The 21,303-nt window shown below is 50.6% G+C and overlaps 1 protein-coding gene across 8 annotated transcripts in view; it reads right to left on the minus strand.

The window, feature by feature from the left end:
• Positions 1-3,740: 3,740 nt before the first annotated feature.
• Mical3 (microtubule associated monooxygenase, calponin and LIM domain containing 3) overlaps positions 3,741-21,303 on the minus strand; it is a 205,026-nt gene continuing 187,463 nt past the window's right edge. For all 8 annotated transcript variants that reach the window (XM_036180675.1, XM_036180668.1, XM_036180672.1 and 5 more), the window contains 3 exons: positions 7,108-7,207; positions 6,902-6,975; positions 3,741-6,819 (listed from right to left, as the gene is read on the minus strand). In XM_036180675.1, coding sequence (XP_036036568.1) covers positions 6,635-6,819; positions 6,902-6,975; positions 7,108-7,207 — 359 coding nt within the window. In that variant the 3' untranslated portion in view covers positions 3,741-6,634. The remainder of the gene's footprint in view (positions 6,820-6,901; positions 6,976-7,107; positions 7,208-21,303) is intronic.

Genomic DNA, 21,303 nt, shown 5'->3' on the forward strand with positions numbered 1-21,303 from the left:
ACTTGGAGACAGGGGCTCAGGCTATCCAGGCTGACCTCACCTTTGCTATGTACCCAAGGATGAACTTCAACTTCTGATTCTTTTGCTTCCACTTTCCAAGTACCAGGATTACAGGTGTATGTCACCATTCCTGGATTTATGATATGCTGGGCTTTGTGCTAGACAGGCACCATACCACCTGAGCTGTGTATGTTTTAAATCTTGCAGAAACCAACACGTGGTATTTTATGGTTTCAATGTTTTAAAGACTTTTACTTAAAAGATTTACTTTTGTGTTTGCATGTATACTGTATGTGTACCAAGAACATGCCTGGTGACCTTGGAAGCCAGAAAGAGGCTGTCAGATCCCCTGGAACTGGAGTTACAGATGGTTTTGAGCATGTGGGTGCTGGGAATCGAACTCAGGTCCTCTGCAAGAGCACCAAGTGCCCTTAACCAACTGAGCCACCTCCCCTGTCCCTTGTTTCTCTTATTTTAAATTGTATGTGTCTGTGTGAGGGCATATGCACCTGAGTGCGGTGCCGCCTTCCAGCCAGGGTCCAATGTTTTAAATGTCAGCCCCAAAATTCTACGTATGTAGAGAACTGTGGATCGTGGGGCTGGAGAGATGGTTCTGTGGTTAAGAACACACACCGCCCTTACACAGGACCCAGGTTCAGTTCCCGGCAGCCATGTCAGGCAGCTTACAATCGCCTGTAACTCCAGCTCCAGAGGCTCTGATGCCTGGCCGCTGCTGGCACCTGTGCTCACATTCACATACCCACACATACACAAAACTGAAAAGAAAATAAACCGTAAGAACTGTGGAATTGATACTTTTGGTTAACAGCTTTTCTCTCTTCCCTGTATCCTCTGTTCCCCTCATTTCTCCTCTCGACCTCTTTAGGCCATTAGACAGCTAGTATGGGTCATAAGGTGTCCACACCAGGGGCCGTCTCATACTGGGAGGTGCTTGGCTACTTACCAATGATTAGGAAACATTATATAGCCACAATGCAGTCTGGGAGACCAGACAGAGGTAGCCTGAAAATAGATCTCTGAATCATGACTAATACCTCGTAGTTAAATCTATTTTCCTAAGAGGGAGGAAGAATGGAATGGAATTCCCTCAGAGTATTTCTGAGCCTTCTGTTCGGAGGCCGCCATAGGGAAAAACACCTTTCTGGAGTTTGTCTTCCAAAAGATATGGCGACTTGCTCTTCCTTCCCCTGGGTCAGGGGGAGGTGGCCCCCACTGCTCTCCGGCTTCTGTGGCTGCCAGGAGAGGTGCCCCTAACACATGCTCTCCAGAGCCTGAGCCCCTTTGTCTGAAGGCTTCTCCCGGAGCCTCTACACCTAACACCCTCCCCTAAACCTTGCCTCTTCAGCAAGAGACAAGTGTAGAGAGGGGAGCCCAGTTTGCACGGATGTGCGTTTTACCACCTCTGACTTGTTCAGCTGGAAGGCACATACCCAAGGTCTGTGGCAGACCCAGGAGGATGCTATCCTTACTCTCACCTTCTTAGAGGGACAGAGATCTGCTCTCTTCTCCCTCTCCTGAGAGGAGTCAGCTGAGCTGGTGGAATGGTGGTTTCATGAGAGGAACAGCTTTCTGGCTGGCTGGCTGGCTAAAACTACCATTTCCTGCCACCTGGGGTTGTTGTAAAGTGTGGTCATGTCCCACCTGTTTCTCAATCTTATTATGTGAAAGCCTCTGGGGTAAAAAAGATGGCCGGACCCAGGTGCCCATGAAGCTCCGGTTCTCCTTTCAACAGAGAAAAAGCCCTGCTCTCGCTTTCCTTGGGAGTCTGGGGGTCACAGTGTGCCCCTCCTGAGCTGGAGTCTGGGGTGTGTCCCTCCTGAGCTGGAGTCTGGGGTCTCAGTATGCCCCTCCTGAGCTGGAGTCTGGGGTCTCAGTATGTCCCTCCTGAGCTGGAGTCTGGGGTGTGTCCCTCCTGAGCTGGAGTCTGGGGTGTGTCCCTCCTGAGCTGGAGTCTGGGGTATGTCCCTCCTGAGCTGGAGTCTGGGGTGTGTCTCTCCTGAGCTGGAGTCTGGGGTGGAAGTATGCCCCTCCTGAGCTGGAGTCTGGGGTGTGTCCCTCCTGAGCTGGAGTCTGGGGTCTCAGTATGTCCCTCCTGAGCTGGAGTCTGGGGTCTCAGTATGTCCCTCCTGAGCTGGGGTCTGGGGTCTCAGTATGCCCCTCCTGAGCTGGGGTCTGGGGTCTCAGTATGTCCCTCCTGAGCTGGGGTCTGGGGTGGAAGTATGCCCCTCCTGAGCTGGAGTCTGGGGTGGAAGTATGCCCCTCCTGAGCTGGAGTCTGGGGTGGAAGTATGCCCCTCCTGAGCTGGAGTCTGGGGTCTCAGTATGTCCCTCCTGAGCTGGGGTCTGGGGTCTCAGTATGTCCCTCCTGAGCTGGAGTCTGGGGTGGAAGTATGCCCCTCCTGAGCTGGAGTCTGGGGTGGAAGTATGCCCCTCCTGAGCTGGAGTCTGGGGTCTCAGTATGTCCCTCCTGAGCTGGAGTCTGGGGTGGAAGTATGCCCCTCCTGAGCTGGGGTCTGGGGTCTCAGTATGTCCCTCCTGAGCTGGGGTCTGGGGTCTCAGTATGCCCCTCCTGAGCTGGAGTCTGGGGTGTGCCCCTCCTGAACTGGCTGTTCTTATCCTTCTGCTTTTCACCTCTCATTACACACAGGCCCTGGGCAGTGGACCCTGTCTCTGAAATAACTGGTAACCCAGCCATTGTGACTGTCCTCTGGTAACGGCCATCTTGTGGAGTTCAGTCTCACCCCCTTGCAAAAGCTCCTCCCAGCTAGGTTTGTTGATGGGTCATGACCTCTTGGATGGGTAGGAAGAGTCACATGACCCTCACCTGGCGACCCAGTTCTTACCTACTGGACCTGTTGTACACAACTGTCTTACTTGCACGTAGGCTGGGGGAGGGGCTAGTTACATAGGTGGGGGAAGTCTAGGGAAGGGGACTCCATCTAGGTGGCACAAGGAAGTCCTCACCTCTGCTGGCTAGAGGCTTTCCAGGTGCAGTGTTTGGGGGTTTTTTTGGGGGGGACAATCCCCCACCCCTGTAAGTAACTTCAGTTCTGTAATGAACCTCAGTGAACACACTGCTTTCCCAGAGTAACTTTGGTGGAATCCTGCCTTAGATTGACATTGGAACCTTAAGAATTTTAGCAACACCAGTCTTTCTTGTTGTTCCTCCTCCTCCTCCTCCTTCCTTTTTTAAAAACAGGGTCTCTCCATGTAGTCTTCGAACTCGCTCTGTAGACCAGACTGGCCTTGAACTCACAGAGCTCCACCTACCTCTGCCTCCTGAGTGCTGGGGTTAAAGGCCTGTGCCACCATGCCCAGCTGTAACAGCAGTCCTTAAGGGGCTGGCTCCGGCTTTCTTGGCATTACTCAGCGCTTCTTATTAAGCAGGGTGCTGCAGAGAACTTCTTAAGTGCTAGCTGCTGGTGGCTGAGTCAGGATAACACACAGGGCTCGAAATCATCAACCAAATGAAAAGCCACATTCTTTGAGCAACCCTGTCTGTATACGCTCACCTATAAGCTGGCCAAATGACTGGCTTAGATACAAGGAACTGTGTCTTGGCTCAATGCCAAGAGAAGAAAAAAGGCTTCAGAAATAGTCTTTATTTCTTTTTTAAAAAACTTTATTGCGCATAAAACAGACCGTTTCCTCTGTGGGTCATGTTATCATCTCTCAAAAAAAGCTTGTTTTGTTTTTTCTTTTTTTAAATGTGGTACTGGGGATTGAACCGTGGGCCTTATGCATGCTAAGCACACACTCTACCACTGGGCTGTATTCCAGCCCCTGATACTTGTCACTCCCGCTCCAACTCATTTCCTCTCCTGTCCTAGTGAAAAATGTCTTATCCTTTAAAGTTGCTGGTCAAAATTATCTTAAGGATGGCTGCTGGGGGGAAATGCCCAAAGATATCAACTGAGCTGGGCTAGAACCTGGGGTTTTGACCCAGCTCTTACTGGGGAGCAGGGAGCTACCTTCTGCTTGCCCTTCAGGGGTAGAGCCTGGTGCCTCAATGTACGTAGCCTTGAGTTTGGGCTTACTCAAATGCGCTCTAGCATCTTATGTACGTATGAAGTGTGTATCTATCCCTCTCTTCCCTGCCTTCAAGTGAAGACATAGTCCCTGGGAAGAACATCTGACTAGACCTGCATGCATTTCCAGAGGTGGAGAACACATGTCCCCAGACCACTGAAATCAACTGCAAACTAGTGGTTAAAAACTGGGAGCCAGAAAAAAAGTGCTCTACGAAAACCCCACATCCTCATGCTGTCACGGCTGGAGAGCTGGGGGATGTCTCCCAGGCTGGTGGATTTCTGCCCTGCTTCTGGTGACTGCAGGAAGCAGCGTGTGCTTTGGAAAGATCAACAAGATCATGGCTGACCAGGACAGAGGTGGGAGGGAACACCTGGTGCTCTGTGAGGCCACTGGGGGCGCAGCATGCCCCTGCATCCTTCTTGAGTCACTCTGGAAATGGTTTCCTTCTTCTGGGTTAGCAGGAATGACAGGGCTGGCCTTCCCGGGATTGCCACTGGCACTGGGGAGGCAGACAGAGTTAAGGAGAAGGCCACACAGGCGATAAACGTCCTGTCCAAAGTCCAGTCTGATTGGCAGAATGTGGTTGAAAAGTGGAATCCAGAACATCCTCCTCTCCCCGTTTCAGACAGAGAATAAAAATAGCAGTACTGCCGTGGTGGAGACCAGGAAGTGATGACATCAGAGCTGTGGTGGTTGCTAGCAGCACATCTGTATTTCCACAGGAGAGATGGCAGCTTCTGCACAAGGTGAAGAGTGAGCTAGCTGCTCCTCTGCAGTTAGATGGGTGTTCAAGTTGAGGCACACTGCGGTTCCCACAGGAAGTCCAGGGTGAGTGTGGGCCGTTGGCTAAGCGGCCTTAGGAGCCTTGAAGGCTGCCAGAGACGACATGTTTTCTGCACCAGCCCCTCCCACCAGGCCCAGCTGGCATGCCCTTTTCCAGATTGGTGTGGCACCAATGCCCTGGTCCATGTGCTGCTGTTTTGAGAGAAGCACCCTGGCCCCCATCACCGGTCTCTGGGTGAACCACAAGAAATGAACAGCTTGGCTTATGGAGCTGGTTACACGGTGCTTATTGGCTCTTGCCAGGCCAAGAAAATCCTAGTGCAGGCAGGGAAGACTGGAGTGGCCAGTGTGTTAAGGGGAGACCAACACACACTCTCCAGTCTAGCTGGACCAGGGCACTGTCATCTGCCAGTCCAAGGACAAGGTCACACTTGACTTGGTCCCAGCAAGAGTGAAGAGGGGCTACCCTCAACCGTTAACGTATGTACAGGAGGTAAAACCTGGGCAGCAAAACTGGACAAAGTGGGTTCCACAGTGCCACGATCCAAACAGCATAGCCCACAGCAGCCTGTCTGTCTTGAGGCCTGGCCACCTGGTGCCGAATGCACCCTCAGAGAGAGGCAGTTCTCTTGTAGAAGTCCAGTGCCAGCAGGGACAGGGTGCTGGGTGGAGGAGGGGACAGAAAAGCTGTGAGCAAGGACCCACAGGGCTTTGAGCTGCTCCCTGGTGCCAACCAGGTCAGTAACACTATTAAGAAGGCTAATAAATAGATGCATGTAACAAGAATCAGGTCAGTTTTGCATCAGGCTGCATGGGATATACAAAGACCTCCCGGTCACTCCTACACGCAGGTGACAGGCAATCAGTGTCTTTAGTAAAGGTATAAAAATGAAGTTGCTTACTTTCAAGTATTAAAAAAATAAGTTAATTGACAAAAAGGGTCCGACATGGCTGAGTGTCTGGCCAGGTTATCAGTCCTGTCTCAATGTGCAAACACAGGGAAATGCCAGGGGGGGCCATCTCCGGTACTGATGTGGGTGCTGACCAGGGATGGCGCCTGTCTGTCAATGGGGGGAGGGGAGGCCGGCATGTAGGGCTTCCCTCAGCGCTCTCCCAAAGTCAATACTTTCCAGTGTCAAAACGGTTGTGAACTAAAAGCAAAACACAGCAATCCATGGGCCTCAGGCCACCGCCCATGCGAGAGGCCTGGGGCCCTTGGCCACTGGGAATCCAGTGTGTGGTGGGGCTGGGGACAGACCCCTCCTGCGCCCTTCTAACTTGCATAATGAACCTGCCTGCTGTCTGGCTTCCCCTGCAGCGGTAGGGTAGGCATCACCCCCATGGGTGCCGCTCCCCGCTGATCTCCTCCATCCACAGCCCTTTCCGTAGACACCGCTGGACCTTCTTTGGTGGTGCTTCGGGGAGCATCAGGGCAGTGACTGCTCTGCTCTTCAGGTGCTCTGTGGTGGCTGTGGTTCTGAAGAGGAGCCACTTCCCTCTCTTACCAGCAGAAGGAAGGAGCGGTGCCAGGCAGCAAGCCCTCAGGGACCCGCAGGAGATTCCCCCGGGGCACACCTCAAACACACCCTTCTCCTCCCTCCTGAATGGGAAGTCCGAGTGGCCTTTCCCAGGTGATGGAGTCACCTCGGATGATAACCCTCACCTGGGGTTTTCCCACAGCACAGGTGTCTGTGTGCTGCCTGCCAGGGATGCCAGGCCTCTTCTGAACCTGGATCCGGTGGTTTGGGAGAACGCAGCCGGGTCAGGTGGGTGCCAATCAACGAACACGGTAGCCAGGCTCAGGACCAGTCCAGGCTGAAGCCCTTGCACAGCATTGCGGCCTCCAGGTCCTTGTCCTCCTCCTTCTCCCGTAACCGCTGCTCTTCCAGCAGGACCACCAGCGAGTCCCTCTGCTCCACCACCTCCAGCATCTCGTTCAGGATCTTCTTCTCCTCTGACAGCTCCTCCTCCGTCTTCAGGTGATCTGCCGAGTGGCTGAAGGCATCAGGCGTGTGGCCTGGGACAGTGGCCCATGTCACCTTCCCACTCACGTGCCCTCCACTTACCTTCCACGGCCATGCGCTCCCGCAGCTCTTGCTGCAGCCGGCTCTGGCGGTCTTCCAGCTCCAGCTCCCGGGCACTGAGGCGGAGACAGCAACAGTGACTTGGGGACCTGCTCTCTCACCCTGCCAAGCTAGGACAGCTGTGCCTGCTGGGACGCACCAAACGCTGGCACCCCCTGTAGCTGGTTCCTAAATTTTAGTTTACTCACAAAATCATCAGCTCCGACTCGTAGCGCACCATGGCGTTTTTCTCCTGCACCAGCTTGAACCACTCCTGCATCAGCTTGGGGTCATCTTTTTTGCCCATGCCTGTGTGAGAGACTGAGGGTCAGAAAAGGGGATGGTCTCTGTTTGCCCAGCCCAGGATTGTCACACTGAGGCAAATGTGCAAAGAGCCAAGCAAGATGCTGCTGGAACAGTCCCAAGCCAGCTCCAAAGTTTGCCTACAGCCCTGACGGGGAGAAGGGGACAGAGAACGACAGGCCATTGCACTGTGTCCATCCCAGGGCCTGACAGACCTAGACTTTCCATCAGTCCTGCCCAGGCCTTGTTCTGGGTGACTGTTCCTTCCGTCAAGCTTAACACGTCCCCGCTCGGTGATGCAGGTGTGCCTGCGTGTGACATGACTTGCTCTCCCCTCGCTACTAGGTCTCCTTGGAGGGAAACAGTCTACTAAACAGAAGTATATTTACAAACTACACCTGGCCTTTAAGGTTTCAGAGAACCCAAGCTGGCCTCGAACTCCTGATCCTCCTGTCTCCGTCCTTGCACATTCTGAGATCACAGGTATGTGTGCCAACCATGCCTCGTTCTACACCTTGCTGTTAAGTGACTTTCTTTTAACCCCGTTTCTTCCTGGGCAGCTGGCTCTTTCAGGGGCCCCTCACACTTCACTTCTGCTTCCTAGTCTGACTAGGAAGATACCGTTTCTTTGTTTTGTTGTGCACTCACCTAGACACATGCATGCCAGGCCAGTGCTCTAGCACTGAGCTACATCCCCTGCCCTAAAATACCCCTTCTTAGCACGCAGCCCAACAAACACTGCAGCAAAATCTGCCTGACAGACACGAAGCACAACAGTGGCAGACCCCAGAGCTGAGGAGGGTAGCGGTGGCTGCTCTTCCGTCACCTGCTGACTTGAGCTGTCCTGAGCCACCATTTGACTGACACCGACACATCAGTAGTCACACCACCAGGCTTAAATGCAGCAGGAGCATGGAAGAAGGACTCGCGAAGGAATCAAACCACCCAGGAAATAACAAAGTCCTTCTGCTTAGTGTACAGAGCTGCTCACGTGACCTTGCCGTGTAAACACACTGTATCAGTGGCTCTTTGCCCACGTGGACATAAACCGTTAGTATTATTTTTGTGTGCTGGGGATGGGACACAGAACCTCATATGTGCTAGGCAATGCCCCACCACTGAGCTACACTCCCATCCCAACATGCAGTAATTCTTTACAGAATTCAGGGTGTTCTAAGGGCTTCCCGAAGTTCATTCACAGACCTCGAGTTAAGAGGTGTCACACTGGAACCCTCTAAGTCCCCTCCACTAACCTGGTTGGATGGTCCAGCCCTGAGCAGCCCTCACACAAGAATATGGATAGCATCCTCAGGTAGGTGCTGATCTTGTGTCATAGCCTGCTTCTTCCCAACTCTCTCACGCTAGTCAAAGGCCAAGCTTTCACTCTATGCTGGATACATGTCAGACCTAAGTCTAAAAGCCTTTAGCCAGTGACCACACTTCTGACCACCATAGAACTGACGCACGCAAGGGTTAGTATCAGACCGTGCCAAGCACACATGCACCCTTGCTCCTGACCTGGGGGGTCCTGGCCCTGAGCTCTACTCTCAAAGATAGACACCTCCATCCTGGCCTGTCGAGCCTGCCTACAGGTCTGGGGGCCCAAGCTCTCCTTCCCCGCTCCAATAGACTTGGGTCTTCGGCTTTAAAGCAGCCTAGAGCCCAGTTCCACGCATTCCTTCTGGAGCGTCTCTGCACAGTGTGCCCATGTGGCCATGGAGATGAAGCCCTGAGGCATGCAAGCTGTCCAGAGTGGCAAGCCACGAGTGTACCAAGTCTGTCCCTCCTTCCCACCTCCCAGCATGTAAAGACCCAAATTCCACAGGGGGGGGGGGGGGGGGGGGGTTCGGGGGGGCAGGGAGACACTGGGACACTACTCATGAGCCATGTTGGAGCTCAGTCATAGCTGATGAGCAAGGGGATGTGGTGGGGTAGGTGGTCAGATGTGAGAACCATGGAGAGCAGAGAAAAGGTTAGCAGGGGTTAGTCATGGCCACACTCCCTTTCCCCTGCCCACATGCCTTGCCAATGACAATCTTAGCACCACAACAGACTTCAAATCAGACAAACTTAAAACAAACAAGACACACTCAGCAAGACACAAGGTAAGAAGTTTGTTTTTAGTGGTTGCTCTGGAGGAAAACAACAAAACTTGGGGGGGGGGGGCGTTTGTGTAGACCAGTCTTTGTAAGGACAGTATTCCTTGACTCTGCCAATACAAACTGCTGCCACAGGGGGTTCCCGCCCCCTGTTCCTGGCCCTCTGGATGCTGGCCTTGAGCTTACCGGCCCCAAGACCCCAAGCACCAATGGTAGGCAGAACCACAGGAGAACTGCAGCCTGCAGACACTGGAGCCCGCAGGCTCTTTGGCTTCCCTCGGTCCCCTCCCTTAGATAGTCAAAGGGATACTGTGCCTTGTAAGAAACTGCCACATACTCATGACATTCTGAAGTCAGAGAGAGGAGCAACTGCTGGGCTTGGCTCCCTGTTGGACTACGGTGGCTGCGGCCCCTCAGAGGCAGTGGGGATAAGTGGGCGAGGTTACGTTACCTTCCTGGACACAGCAAGGGCAGAAGGAGAGAGGTCTACGCCGTGGAGTCCCGCCACTGGGCTCAACTTCAAAAGGACCAAACAAGGAAGAAGAAACAGAGAAAGACAAAAAGAGGAAGAGGGAGGGAGAGGAGGTGGAGAGGGACCGGGAGAGGGTGAAATAAAAACAAGCAGAGGACAAAAACAGAAAAAGTGAGAAAGGAACAACAGGAAGAAAAGAAAAAAAAAATCCACAAGAATGGAGAAGCAGAAACAGGGAAACAAAGTCTACGAATGAATTAAGTCCTTTGTTCAAGCACAGAAATCGAACAAGAGCAGGCCCAGGTTGCAGGCAGCAGTGGCTGATGAGGGCGTATGTAGTGACATCAGAACATTGTCATACGGTGGCCCTGGGCTCCTTCCTAAGGAGCACCCAAAAGCCTTGGGTAGACCTGCCTCCCTCCATTCAACAGACTTTGTAAATATGCAGCCAACGCTGCTTCTGGGTATGCAGGAGGTGACCAACAAAATCTACATTAAATGGATTCAGATGTCACCATGGGCACGTGTGCTTCAGGAGGTTCAGCTAGCTTTTCCGTAACTCTAAGGGGCAAGCAGGGTCTGTCACCCTTGGCCATCACGCCCACACAAAGATACTCTGAGTCTGCACAAGCAGCATCTTATCCTAGTCAGGGTCTTGCAGGGCTGGAGATACATTGCTTTGCATTCTGAACCAGTGGAGTTGGGGGCAGGGACGACTAGGAACACCCAGAAATGACCTCTAATTGCCTCTAATCCCTCCCATGGGCTAGGGAAAACCAACCACCACCTTTTCTTTTGGTTCTCCCACAGCTGAGGGATGGTGTCGCACCGTGGACTGTGAGACCAAAAGGGGGTGAGCCGACAGGACAGTCAACACCTCACAGCAACACTACTGCTAGAGCGGTGATGGGCAACTGAGGAGACGGTGTGCAGAGGCGTCTACAGACCCGGGGGAGACCTGAGCACCATTCAAAGAGGGAGAGGAGCTGATCAAGGGACCATCACAGAACCACAGGAGCACACACAGGACACAGGAAGCCCCAGGAAGGTAAGGCCTTCGGGACATGGGAGGACTGGGAGGGAGGTGGCCATGATGATAACAGGGCTCTGGCTGAAACATCAAGCTCCTGCTGGACCGGCCGTTCTACACTGCAGTGGGATACATGTAGAGACCACAATTGCTTTTCCCTTTAAAGCCTTGTCCTACTAAGCACTTTGTGCACAGTAAACCTAGTACTTGGGTACAACCCCCACACCAGAGCCACAGACAAGAGTGTGTGAGGTGCTTTTATCCCATTTCTACAGGTACGGCCATGAGGAGCTGATGATGCCCACATCTTTTCCAAGTATGTGCTCTGACAGAGCTGACCTACTCAAGCCTGCTTGGCTTCGAAGCATAACGTCTGTGCAGCTCAGACACCTGGATAAACCCCTTGAGTATCCCGTCAACTCTCTCTGCCGCTTCCTGGGACTCTAATGACACCAGCAGGTAGCAATGTTGCTAGAATGGTGTAGTGGCATCCATACTCACTAGCAAGGGGCAAATGACAAAATACGTAAGCAATGTACATCCAAAATCAGGCTGCACGCGCGCACGCACGCACGCACGCACACACGCACACACACATACACACACACCCGCTGTGGAATCATCCTTCTGTACACTATGAAAGTGTGTTGCACTCATTGATAATAAAAAGTCACTGGCTGATAGCTAGGTAGGATTTTCGGGGTAGAGAGAATGCTGGAAAGAAGAAGAAGGGCAGAGTCTGAGGAGTCTTGAGCCAGACTCTGAAGAAACAACACGGGAAGTTCATAGATGAAGTATATGAGCCTTGGAGCAGCACATAGATGAATAAAATTGGGTTAATTTAAGTTTTGTTTTTTTTTTTTTTTTTTTTTTTTTTCCTGAGACAGGGTTTCTCTGTGTAGTTTTGGTGTCTTTCCTGGAACTTGCTTTGTAGACCAGGCTAGCCTCAAACTCACAGAGATTCACCTGTCTCTGCTTCCCGAGTGCTGAGATTAAAGGCGTGCACCACCACTGCCCGGCTTTAATTTAAGTTGTAAGAGCTGGCTGGAGAAAAGCCAAAGCTATAGGCTGAGCATTTATAATTAATAATAATTCTCTCTGTGTGTGGTTATTTGGAACTGACTGCAGGACACATAAAAACTACACACACACACACACACACACACACACACACACACACACACACACACACAAATACATACACAGACCTAAATACAAACACTAGTTTCTGGATATCACACAATAGATCCTAGGTCCTTTTATCTTGATCATGTTCTTCGTATAATGTTTACAACATGGAACATTGTTTGAGATAACAATATTGAGAACAGAAGTTAAAAAATAAAACAAAACAAAACAAAACAAAACAACCCATCTACTAGGTTGTAGCATGAATCTTAAAAGGTCTTATTAATAAAAACAAACCCAGGAGTCAGGTATTGGGGTGAACGCTGAATGATCAGAGAAACAGAACAAGCCACAGCCACCTCACCTTGCCTGATCACCTCAGCTGATCCTGTTTCCTCAGACTGGAAGCCTTTGAGTTCTCATCCAGAATGAATCTCAGGCTGAACTGTTGTTCAAAATCCTAAAAGCTTAACCAACTCTAGTTCCTGGTTTTCACGCCTTATATACCTTTTTGCTTTCTGCCATCACTTCCTGGAATTAAAGGTGTGAGTCACTATGCCTGGCTGTTTCCAGTGTGGCTTTGAACTCACAGAGATCCAGGCAGATCTCTGCCTCTGGAATGCTAGGATTAAAGGCATGTGCTACCACTGCCTAATCTCTATGTTTAATATTGTGGCCGTTCTGTTCTGACCCCAGATAAGTTTATTAGAGTGCACAATATTTTGGGGAACACAATACCACCACACTAGGTTCTATTTTAAAAAGAAGAAATGGAACAGAAAAACTAATCAAACAAGAAATTCCATCCCAAATCAGACTCTGAATGGAGCATGCGGGCAAAGTACGGGGGCAATAATTTTGATGGTGTTTATTTTTCTTTCTGTTTATGGACATGTGAGAAACAGATGTCTTTGTTTGCTGGATCTTTTCTCTCCTCCCTGCCTTTTTCTGTGCTGCTGGGGATGAACCTAAGGCCTCAAGCATGCTGGGTAAGTGCTCTACCACTGAGCTGCAAGACACTGAGCTTAGGCGCTCAATGACACTTAGATAAAACACACTCTAGACTTTTTATTGCTCAAAATACTGAGAGCTCTAACTGAAAGGCTGAGACAGAGAAGGGGCTAATGTTGCCTTTACATGAAAGGAAGTGCTCACCATGGAGGGCTCAGACAGAGATCTGGTCTACTCATAGATGGGGCAGCATGGGCTGTCAGGGGGTGGCTTAAGGCTTCCCATCTCTAATCCAGCCATTCAGTCCTGCCTGGCTACATTAACTCCCCTCTACGACGTTGCTAACACCAGAAGGAACTAGACATACCTAAAAGGACCATGGGCTTCTTTTAAGGGCAAGGTGAGAATGATTCATGGGAGAAATTACCCTCTGGGCCTGGTGGCGCCAGCAGTAACTCAACACCTGCAAGACACAGGCAGGAGGGTCAGAAGTTAAGGGCATCCTTGACTACACAGTGAGCATGAGGCCAGCCTGGGCTACATGACAACTTCTCTCAAAACAAACAAACAAACAAACAAACAAACAAACAAACAAACCTATGAAGTACCTCTCCTGTGCCTAGCACTGTGCTGACTAGTACCCTATTTTCCTTCCTTCCTTCCTTCCTTCCTTTTTTTTTTTTTTTAAAGATTTATTTATTTATTATGTACACAGAAGAGGGCACCAGATCTCATTACAGATGGTTGTGAGCCACTATGTGGGTGCTGGGAATTGAACTCTGGAAGAGCAATTGGTGCTCTTAACCTCTGAGCCATCTCTCCAGCCCTTACCCTATTTTCTTTAAAACCCAAAGCAGGAAAGCATTTCTTTCTTTCTTTCTTTTTTTTTTCTTTTTGAGACAGAGTTTCTCTGTGTAGCCCTGGCTATCCTGGAACTCACTCAGGTAGACCAAGCTGGCCTCAAACTACAGAGATCTGCCTGCCTATGGCTCCTGAGTCTTGGAATTAAAGATGTGCCTCCACTCCCCTCCTTGGTAGGAAAGCATTCCTGATTGGACAAAAAGAAAGGGGTCATCAGGAAGCTGGTTTGGAGCTGAGAAAAAATCTGGGGGCAGGCCTCACCTCTCTACCTATCTTGGACATCCCCTACTCTCCTGTGCCTGAGACAAAGGAGCACTACCATAGGCTTAAAACTGGAAAGCCCTTGACAGTCAGACCCCAAAGTCCCAGCCTGTCACATTTCAGACACACCCGCTCCATACTGTCCAGAGATACTGTGAGAAAAAGGGGCTTTTTATGAGCCAAGCGCTGTCCCAGGGAGCGTGCACAGTCTAAATAAGCAGCCTGCAGATGTCAATCATGGTCCTTCTGTAGGGTGGGCATGCTTCCACACCTTCCTTTCCAGATGTACTGCAGCAACTTTCATCCACAAAGTCGAGGATGCCCAGGGATAGAGTCCTCCTTTCCAGCTAAGCTTCCAGGAAGCCCTCTCTGTACCATGAGACACTTCTGGTGGCCCCTGAAGGTGTCAGAGACAGCGAGAAGCATGCATGTTTCTCAGCTGCGCTTTGTCACCAGGACTCCAGCCTGCTCTGTGCAGCCGCTGCCTGGCTACTCACTTGTTTCAAAGCAATGTGATATATTTGCTGCCAAGTGACCCAGCATGGACTCAATGCCTACTTAACTGGTTATCCAGGGAGAGTCTCATGTGGAGCTTACTATGCAGCCAAGAATGATCCTGAACTTTCGCTCTTTCTGCCTCCACCTCCCAAGTGCTGAGACTGTGGGCACACTGTGTCACCACAATCCATTCGTGCAGTGCTGGGGACCAAACCCAGAGTTCTGCGCATGCCAGGCATGCCAGGCAAACCTTCTAACAACTTCCATCTCCAGCCTTCCTTTCTCTCCCCTCTTTTCAAGACAGGGTCTTATGTAGCCCAGGTTGGCCTTACACTTCGATGCTCTGACATTACAGGCATGTGCCAGGCCTCTTTTTATTCTTGTTGCTGGGGATAGAACTCAGGGCCTTGATGCCAGTGGTCTACGCTGAGTAACATCCTCCTAGGAGTGAAGACTTTCTTGGTGTATGAAGAATGTTTCTTGTTTATGTTCAATTCTGTCTTGTATAAAACTGGTAGTCTTTGTTGACCAAGATTATGCTCAACTGTTCTTACTCCCCAACCCCAAGTCTATTTGGTCAGTACCATTGCCTTCCAGTACCATGCATAAGCAAGGCTTTGCATGGCAAGCTGGGATTCCTCCCCAGCCACTGCAATTACGAGCACCGAGGCCCTAGTCAGGCATCCAGGTAGCTGATGCCATGCTTCAGTGTGTAAGCATCAGGCAGGGTGAGGCTGCTGGCTAGCAGGCACAGGTGACATGCACGTGACAGGGCCAGGAGACACCTTGTGCTAAAGAGCTTAGTGCAGAATGAACCTCTAGACTGGAGAACTGCTGGTGAGGTAGATAAACACAGGTGAGAATTGAGATCCATGGGGATATGTGTGCACCCGAGTTCACACGCACACACAGACATAGACAGACAGACAGACAGACTTCAAAGTATTGAATAAAAACTGAGCCAGGCTAAATGTTCAGCTTGACCAGAAAGGCAGGTTTCTATCAATGTCCAGCGAAAGGGAATAAATGGAAGAAAGTCACTTAGGAAGGGACCAACAGCAGGCCTCCCTCCAACTTACTGGTGACCACAGGATCCCTTTCCAGATCTCATAATACATTTCTAAGTCTTTCATTTCCCCCTGAGACAAATAAAATGAGTCTATAATATTAGAAGTTACACATGTGATTTTGGTTTTGTAGCCCTGGCTGTCTTGGAACTCACTCTGTAAACTAGGCTGGCCTTGAACACACGGAGATCTGCCTGCCTCTGTCTCCCGAGAACTGGGATTAAAGACCTGCGTCGCCACACCTGACTCACATGTATTTTTAATCTAAGCTTTTCAGAAGACTTGGTTGTCTCTAGATTTCCAGTCACCCTGCTCTAGTGCAACAAGACTGGGTGGGCTGTGCTGCACCTTAACATGTCCCGGGAAGACAGGAAGGGCTATGCATTGTGAGGACCCTTCCTCTTGGGCTCACGGGTCACTATTGGTCACTTCAATGACTTCTTCTCACATTACAAGGTCCAGCTAGTCAAGGAAGTAAATTGTTATACTTCTTTGGCTATAAGAGACCTTTTTTTTTTTCATGTGGCATTGTGCATGGGAATCCGGGCCTCTGAGCCAAGCCATATCCTCAACCCCAAAATTGGCTTAAAGAACAAATGAACAGTTGGGCAGTGGTGGTACATGCCTTTAATCCCAGCACTCGGGAGGCAGAGCCAGGCAGATCTCTGTGAGTTCGAGGCCAGCTTGGTCTACAGAGTGAGATCCAGGAAAGGCGCCAAAACTACACAGAGAAACCCTGTCTTGAAATAAAGCAAAACACCCACCCACCCACCCAACCCAACCAACCAACCAAAACAGTCTCTTTTTAGTTCAAGTGGGCTTTAATTTCAATTGTCCCGCTTCTGCCTTTTGAGTGCTGGGATGACCAGTGTGCCCAGCAGAGACTTCTAATGTGGGTCTCAAGCCTTTGTGTGGCAGGCTAAGAGCTGTGAGGACCCCACTGAGGTACTGTGGTGAGCGGGTCCAGCACAGGACAGGAATCCGGGTCTGGGGATCTCAGGTGAGGAATGGAGTTCCCAACACTCCAAGCTGCTCAAAGCTGTTTCCAGTGAGACTGACGCTGTGGTCCCCAATGACATTTCTGTGTGGTAAAGGGCCAGCCAGCTTCTCTATCTACTTCAAGACCCAGACTTCAAAAGGGCAATTACTTCTCAAATAATGAGTATTAAAGCATGTGTCTGAAGAGAAAACCCCAGTAGACTTTGAACAGGGTCAACTGTGGCATCCAGGTCTTCCTCTCTGGAGAGGGCCTGGTGACCCTTGCTTTTTGCTGGAGTACACAATCAGAGAGGGGTGCATCGTTCTTCTTTGGTTAGTGGTTTCTGCCTACATGTGAGCCAAAGCCACGAGGGGCCGGTGATGTGGGCAAATCAGAATGGTTGACAAGAAGCAAAGAGGATCTGGAATGGGGAGCACAGGCAGACGGTGTCTGACTCGGGGAGAGGGGTTTTAAAGAGTCCTTTTTTCTGCTCATTTCATTTCACCCCAGAACCCCCTGGCACACTATATCCAAGGTTAGAGTTTGGGGTCTGGGGCCACAGACAACGGTCCACTGCATTTCCTTACCTGAGCAGTGGGTTAAAGACAACAGTCAAGACATACACGGACAGGCTATGCTGCAGAAGCCAGTCTCTCAAGCAAGGAGGGTGGGTGACGTGGCAGGAAGTGGGTCTAGACCACTCCCTCCACAATGCCCTGAACATAAATTATCTTTTCACATGTGGAGATGACCTCAGAACTGACACGAACATTCCTTAGGGAGCTGTTAGGACTAGGCAAGGAAGGGAGACAGGGCATTAGACCAGGCGGGGTCTGTTAACTGGGGTGCAAGCATCAGCCCTTTTTCAGCATCAGTAGCCATTGGTGGGAGCCCCCCAACCCTCCAGAAGCTGGAGACACTGAAAAGGGCCTGTGGCCAAGGAGACTCCTGGATGCATAAGACTGGGGACCAAGAGAGCAGAGACCGACTCCTGCCCGCTACACAGGAGCACGGGTCCTACCTTCTGACCAGTGAAGGCACTGGCCTTCTGGGCACGTGCTGAACAAGTGCCCTACCTGGCTTTGGATTCATGTTACTCATGTTTGTGTATATGTTGCATATGTGTACACATGTACACCCCAGGCCTGGCTTTTATTCTATTTACGTGTGTGTGTGTGTGTGTGTGTGTGTGTGTGAGTGACATGTGTAGGTGACTGTGGGAGTGTGGAGGCAAGAGGTTGGTAGGAGCTGTGTTCCTCAGTCACTTACCACATTATTTAGATGACTTTTTATTACATTTATTTTTCTTTTTAAAATTTTATTTATTTTTATTTATGTGTATGTGTGCCTGTCTGTGCATATGTGTACAGGTGCCCAGGGAGGCCAGAAGAGAGTGTCAGATTCCTGACAGCTGGAGCTACAGGTGGTTGTGAGCTGCCCTTACATGGAATTGAACCCGGGTCCTCTGGATGAGCAGCAAGTGCTCTAATCTACTGTGCCATCTCTGTAGCCCGTTATTATTATATTAATTAATTTACTGTGTGAGGTGGTATGAACATGCCACAGCAAAAGTGGATATTTTGCAGGAGTTGGCTCTTTCTATCATGTGGGTTCAGACACTTAACCCAGAGCATCAGGCTCAGCAGCAAGTACCTTTAATCAAGGACCGGCCTACCACCTGAGTTTTTGAGACAGGGTCTCTTACTGAACCTGGAGCTCAGACTAGCTGGACAGCCAGCTACAGGAACCTTTCTGTCTCCGCTCACCGAGCACTGGGATTACAAGTGTATATCACCATGCCTGGCTTTTTTTTTTTTTTTAATGTGAGTACTGGGGAATGGAACTCAAATTCTCATGCTCATATGACAGGTACTGAGTGAGATGACTGATTCGTCTCCCAGCTCTGGTTTTTATTTCTGTATATTTTTGTTTGGGGGATTTTTTTTTTTTTGAGACAATCTCATATTAGCTTAGGCTGATTTCAAACTCTTATGAATCCTCCTGCCTTAGGCTTCCCAGCGCTAAGACTGTAGGCATGACCTACTGCACACAGGGTCTCACTATGTAGCTATGGCGGCCTGGAACTCTCATGTAGATCAGGCTGGCCTTGAACTCACAGAGATCCACCTGCCTCTGCCTCCCAGTGCTGGGATTAAAGGTGTGCATGTACCACTATACCTAGCTTGGCCTGACTTGAAAAAAGATGTATTTATGTTGTTTGTGTGTGTTGCTGAAGGTCAGTACGTCATGGCAAGTGTGTGGATGCCAGAGGATGACTTGTGAGAGCTGGTTCTTTTGCTCCGTGGGTCTTGAGATTGAACCCAGGCTGTCTGGCTTGGGAGCAAACACCCATACTGGAGAAGCCATGTTGGTGGTTTTTACATGAGTAGCCAGGAAGGGTGGAAAAAGTTGATCTTCCCCCCCAGTTCTGTTTCCAGGGGGCATGGAAGCCCCAGGGGCAGGTGAAGAGATCAGAACACCTGACCGAGAAGAAGAGAGCTGCCACTGCCCTGCCACACCAGACAACCGGGGGCTGGACACTCGCTCTTCTGGAAACACGGCAGCTCAGAGTCTAGGAGCAAGACTCCAGACCGGCCATTTCTCTGCTGAGCTTTGTTCAGGATGACAGCAAATACTCAGCCCCACATGGCGAGGGCTCTCCTGCTTTAGAGGCATCAGAATCAGCTGGAAGTCTGTAAGGCTAGCCCCCAGGCCTCCTCTGTGGAGTTTCTGACCCAGAAGGTGTAGGCTGCTGTCTGAGACTCTGCAAGTCCAGTAAGTCTCAAGTGATCAGTGGATCAGTGCAAAGTGAGTCCCAGGGCACGGGGAGGAAGGGACATTATGGACGTAACTAAGTGCTAAGTTTTGTGACTCTGGGCTTAGACAGCATACTCCAGCCTTTCTCGTGCTCTAGGGACTACGGGACACTCCCAAGTGAAAAGGATGGAAGCTGAGTTCATTATTTTTAGATTTTTAAAACATATTTCGTCTCTAGCTGCTGCGGATGGAATCCTAGGCACGCTAGGCAAGCGCTCTATCACTGACTTTGGCTCCCAGCCCACTCTTGCACTGTAAGTGCCGAGGGTGGGGAGTATCCCAGAGGATGTGAAACCTGCACACAGTAAGTAAGGGCTGAGATTCAGGATGGACGTCTGGACTTGCGTGTGAATGAGCCGCTGCCCAGCAGTAGAACACAGAGGGGACTGGGGTGCAGATGCAGGGCAGGTGGAGCAGGGGGCATAGGTTTTGTTTGTTCCAGATAAAAATGTAGAAAAGCCTCAAGCAGCAGGAGCTACCCTACATCTCCCTCTGTGGCACACATGGAAGAAAGGACCCGCCAGCCGCTGCTGCGCTTTGGTTGTGCTGAGGATGGAGCCCAGGGCTTCTGGCGCACTCTAGGCAAGTATTCTGACACTGAGTCTGGAAAAGGGTTTGTGCTTTGCCATTTGGTTATCAGGCCGGTTTTTTTCTCACTGTTGTGAGCAAGGACTGGGATGGAGAACAGGAGGGAAGGGCGTCTCGGGGTTAGTGCCGGCAGTGGATGACGCTATACATACCACCCAGGTGCAAGTCGATGAGGCCACTGTAATTAGACTCTCCCCAATAGTCTACAACAAGGAAGTGGTGAAGACAGAGTTATTGGATAAGATGACCCTGCTGCCACCCCGACCCAAAAGCTATCAAATGCATGACACACGAAAACAGGCAGAAATATCATGAGAACCCAGTGGAGCAGCTAGAAATCATGCATGTCAAGAAAGCATGGCATGCACACACAGGCCATCTCTGCAGCTCATGGTAGTGTGTGTGTGTGTGTGTGTGTGTGTGTGTGTGTGTGTGTGAATCAAACACCACTATGAATGGAGTTGCCAGCCAACATCAGGGAGATTCCTGTTCACACCTCGACTCAGCAAGGATTCAAGCTTTACTGTGAATGCCAACCATGCTGGATGGCAACATTACCCGTGATTTAAGAAAGTTTTAAGGGCAGACCCGGGGCTGTTCTTACTTAGTTTCTGAATACTAAAGGCTCCAGGCTAAGGCTTTCAAGAGGTGAATGTTAAGGGAGAAAAAAGAAAGCCCTGGAAACCAAGGAACTTGCAAGCGACTCCATTAGTGGTGAGCATGCTTTCCTTCGCTGAATGGGCTTGAGATGAAGGTCCCCCATCTTCAGAGAGCCTTTTCTTTCAAGATAAGAGATGAGCCGGGACATTGGCAGAATTCCCACCCTAGACGCTGAGGCTGCCGGCCACAGGCCTTTCTAGCTTTTCAGCTCCTGGAGCTGTCCAGCCGTGTCCTGTCTTAGTGTGCCTATGGCACACAGAGGGGGCTGGCAGTAGGTGGGTCCCCAGCTGGCAGTTTTTAGGGTCCAGAATTATAAAGGGGCCCAGAGCACACCAAAATGTCTGTCTTTCTCTAACCTCACAATCTGGATGCTGATCCCAGCAACCACAACCTTCTCTTTCAAGGATGACTATGTCTGAAAGCTAAGTTCCTTCTGGTGGCGTTCCAGCTCGTGTTCAAGCTAGTCCAGTGGTTCTAAGCTTGAGTCAGAGTTCTAGAAACAGAGATGCTCCCCTCGGGTTCCAGGACAAGAAGCCCACAAGTCTCAGCCTTGCCCTAGTCTCCAGGGCTCCGGAGCTAATCCGCGCAGCCTGTACACACAGAAGTCTTCAACAAATGCAGGTTAACTGCTGGCAACTCCAGACCAGGTCTCTTCTAGGAAGGCCATCCTGGCTAACTAAGAGGGACCCCT

The sequence above is a fragment of the Onychomys torridus genome, chromosome 3 (assembly GCF_903995425.1).
Source record: "Onychomys torridus chromosome 3, mOncTor1.1, whole genome shotgun sequence".
NCBI lineage: Eukaryota > Metazoa > Chordata > Mammalia > Rodentia > Cricetidae > Onychomys > Onychomys torridus.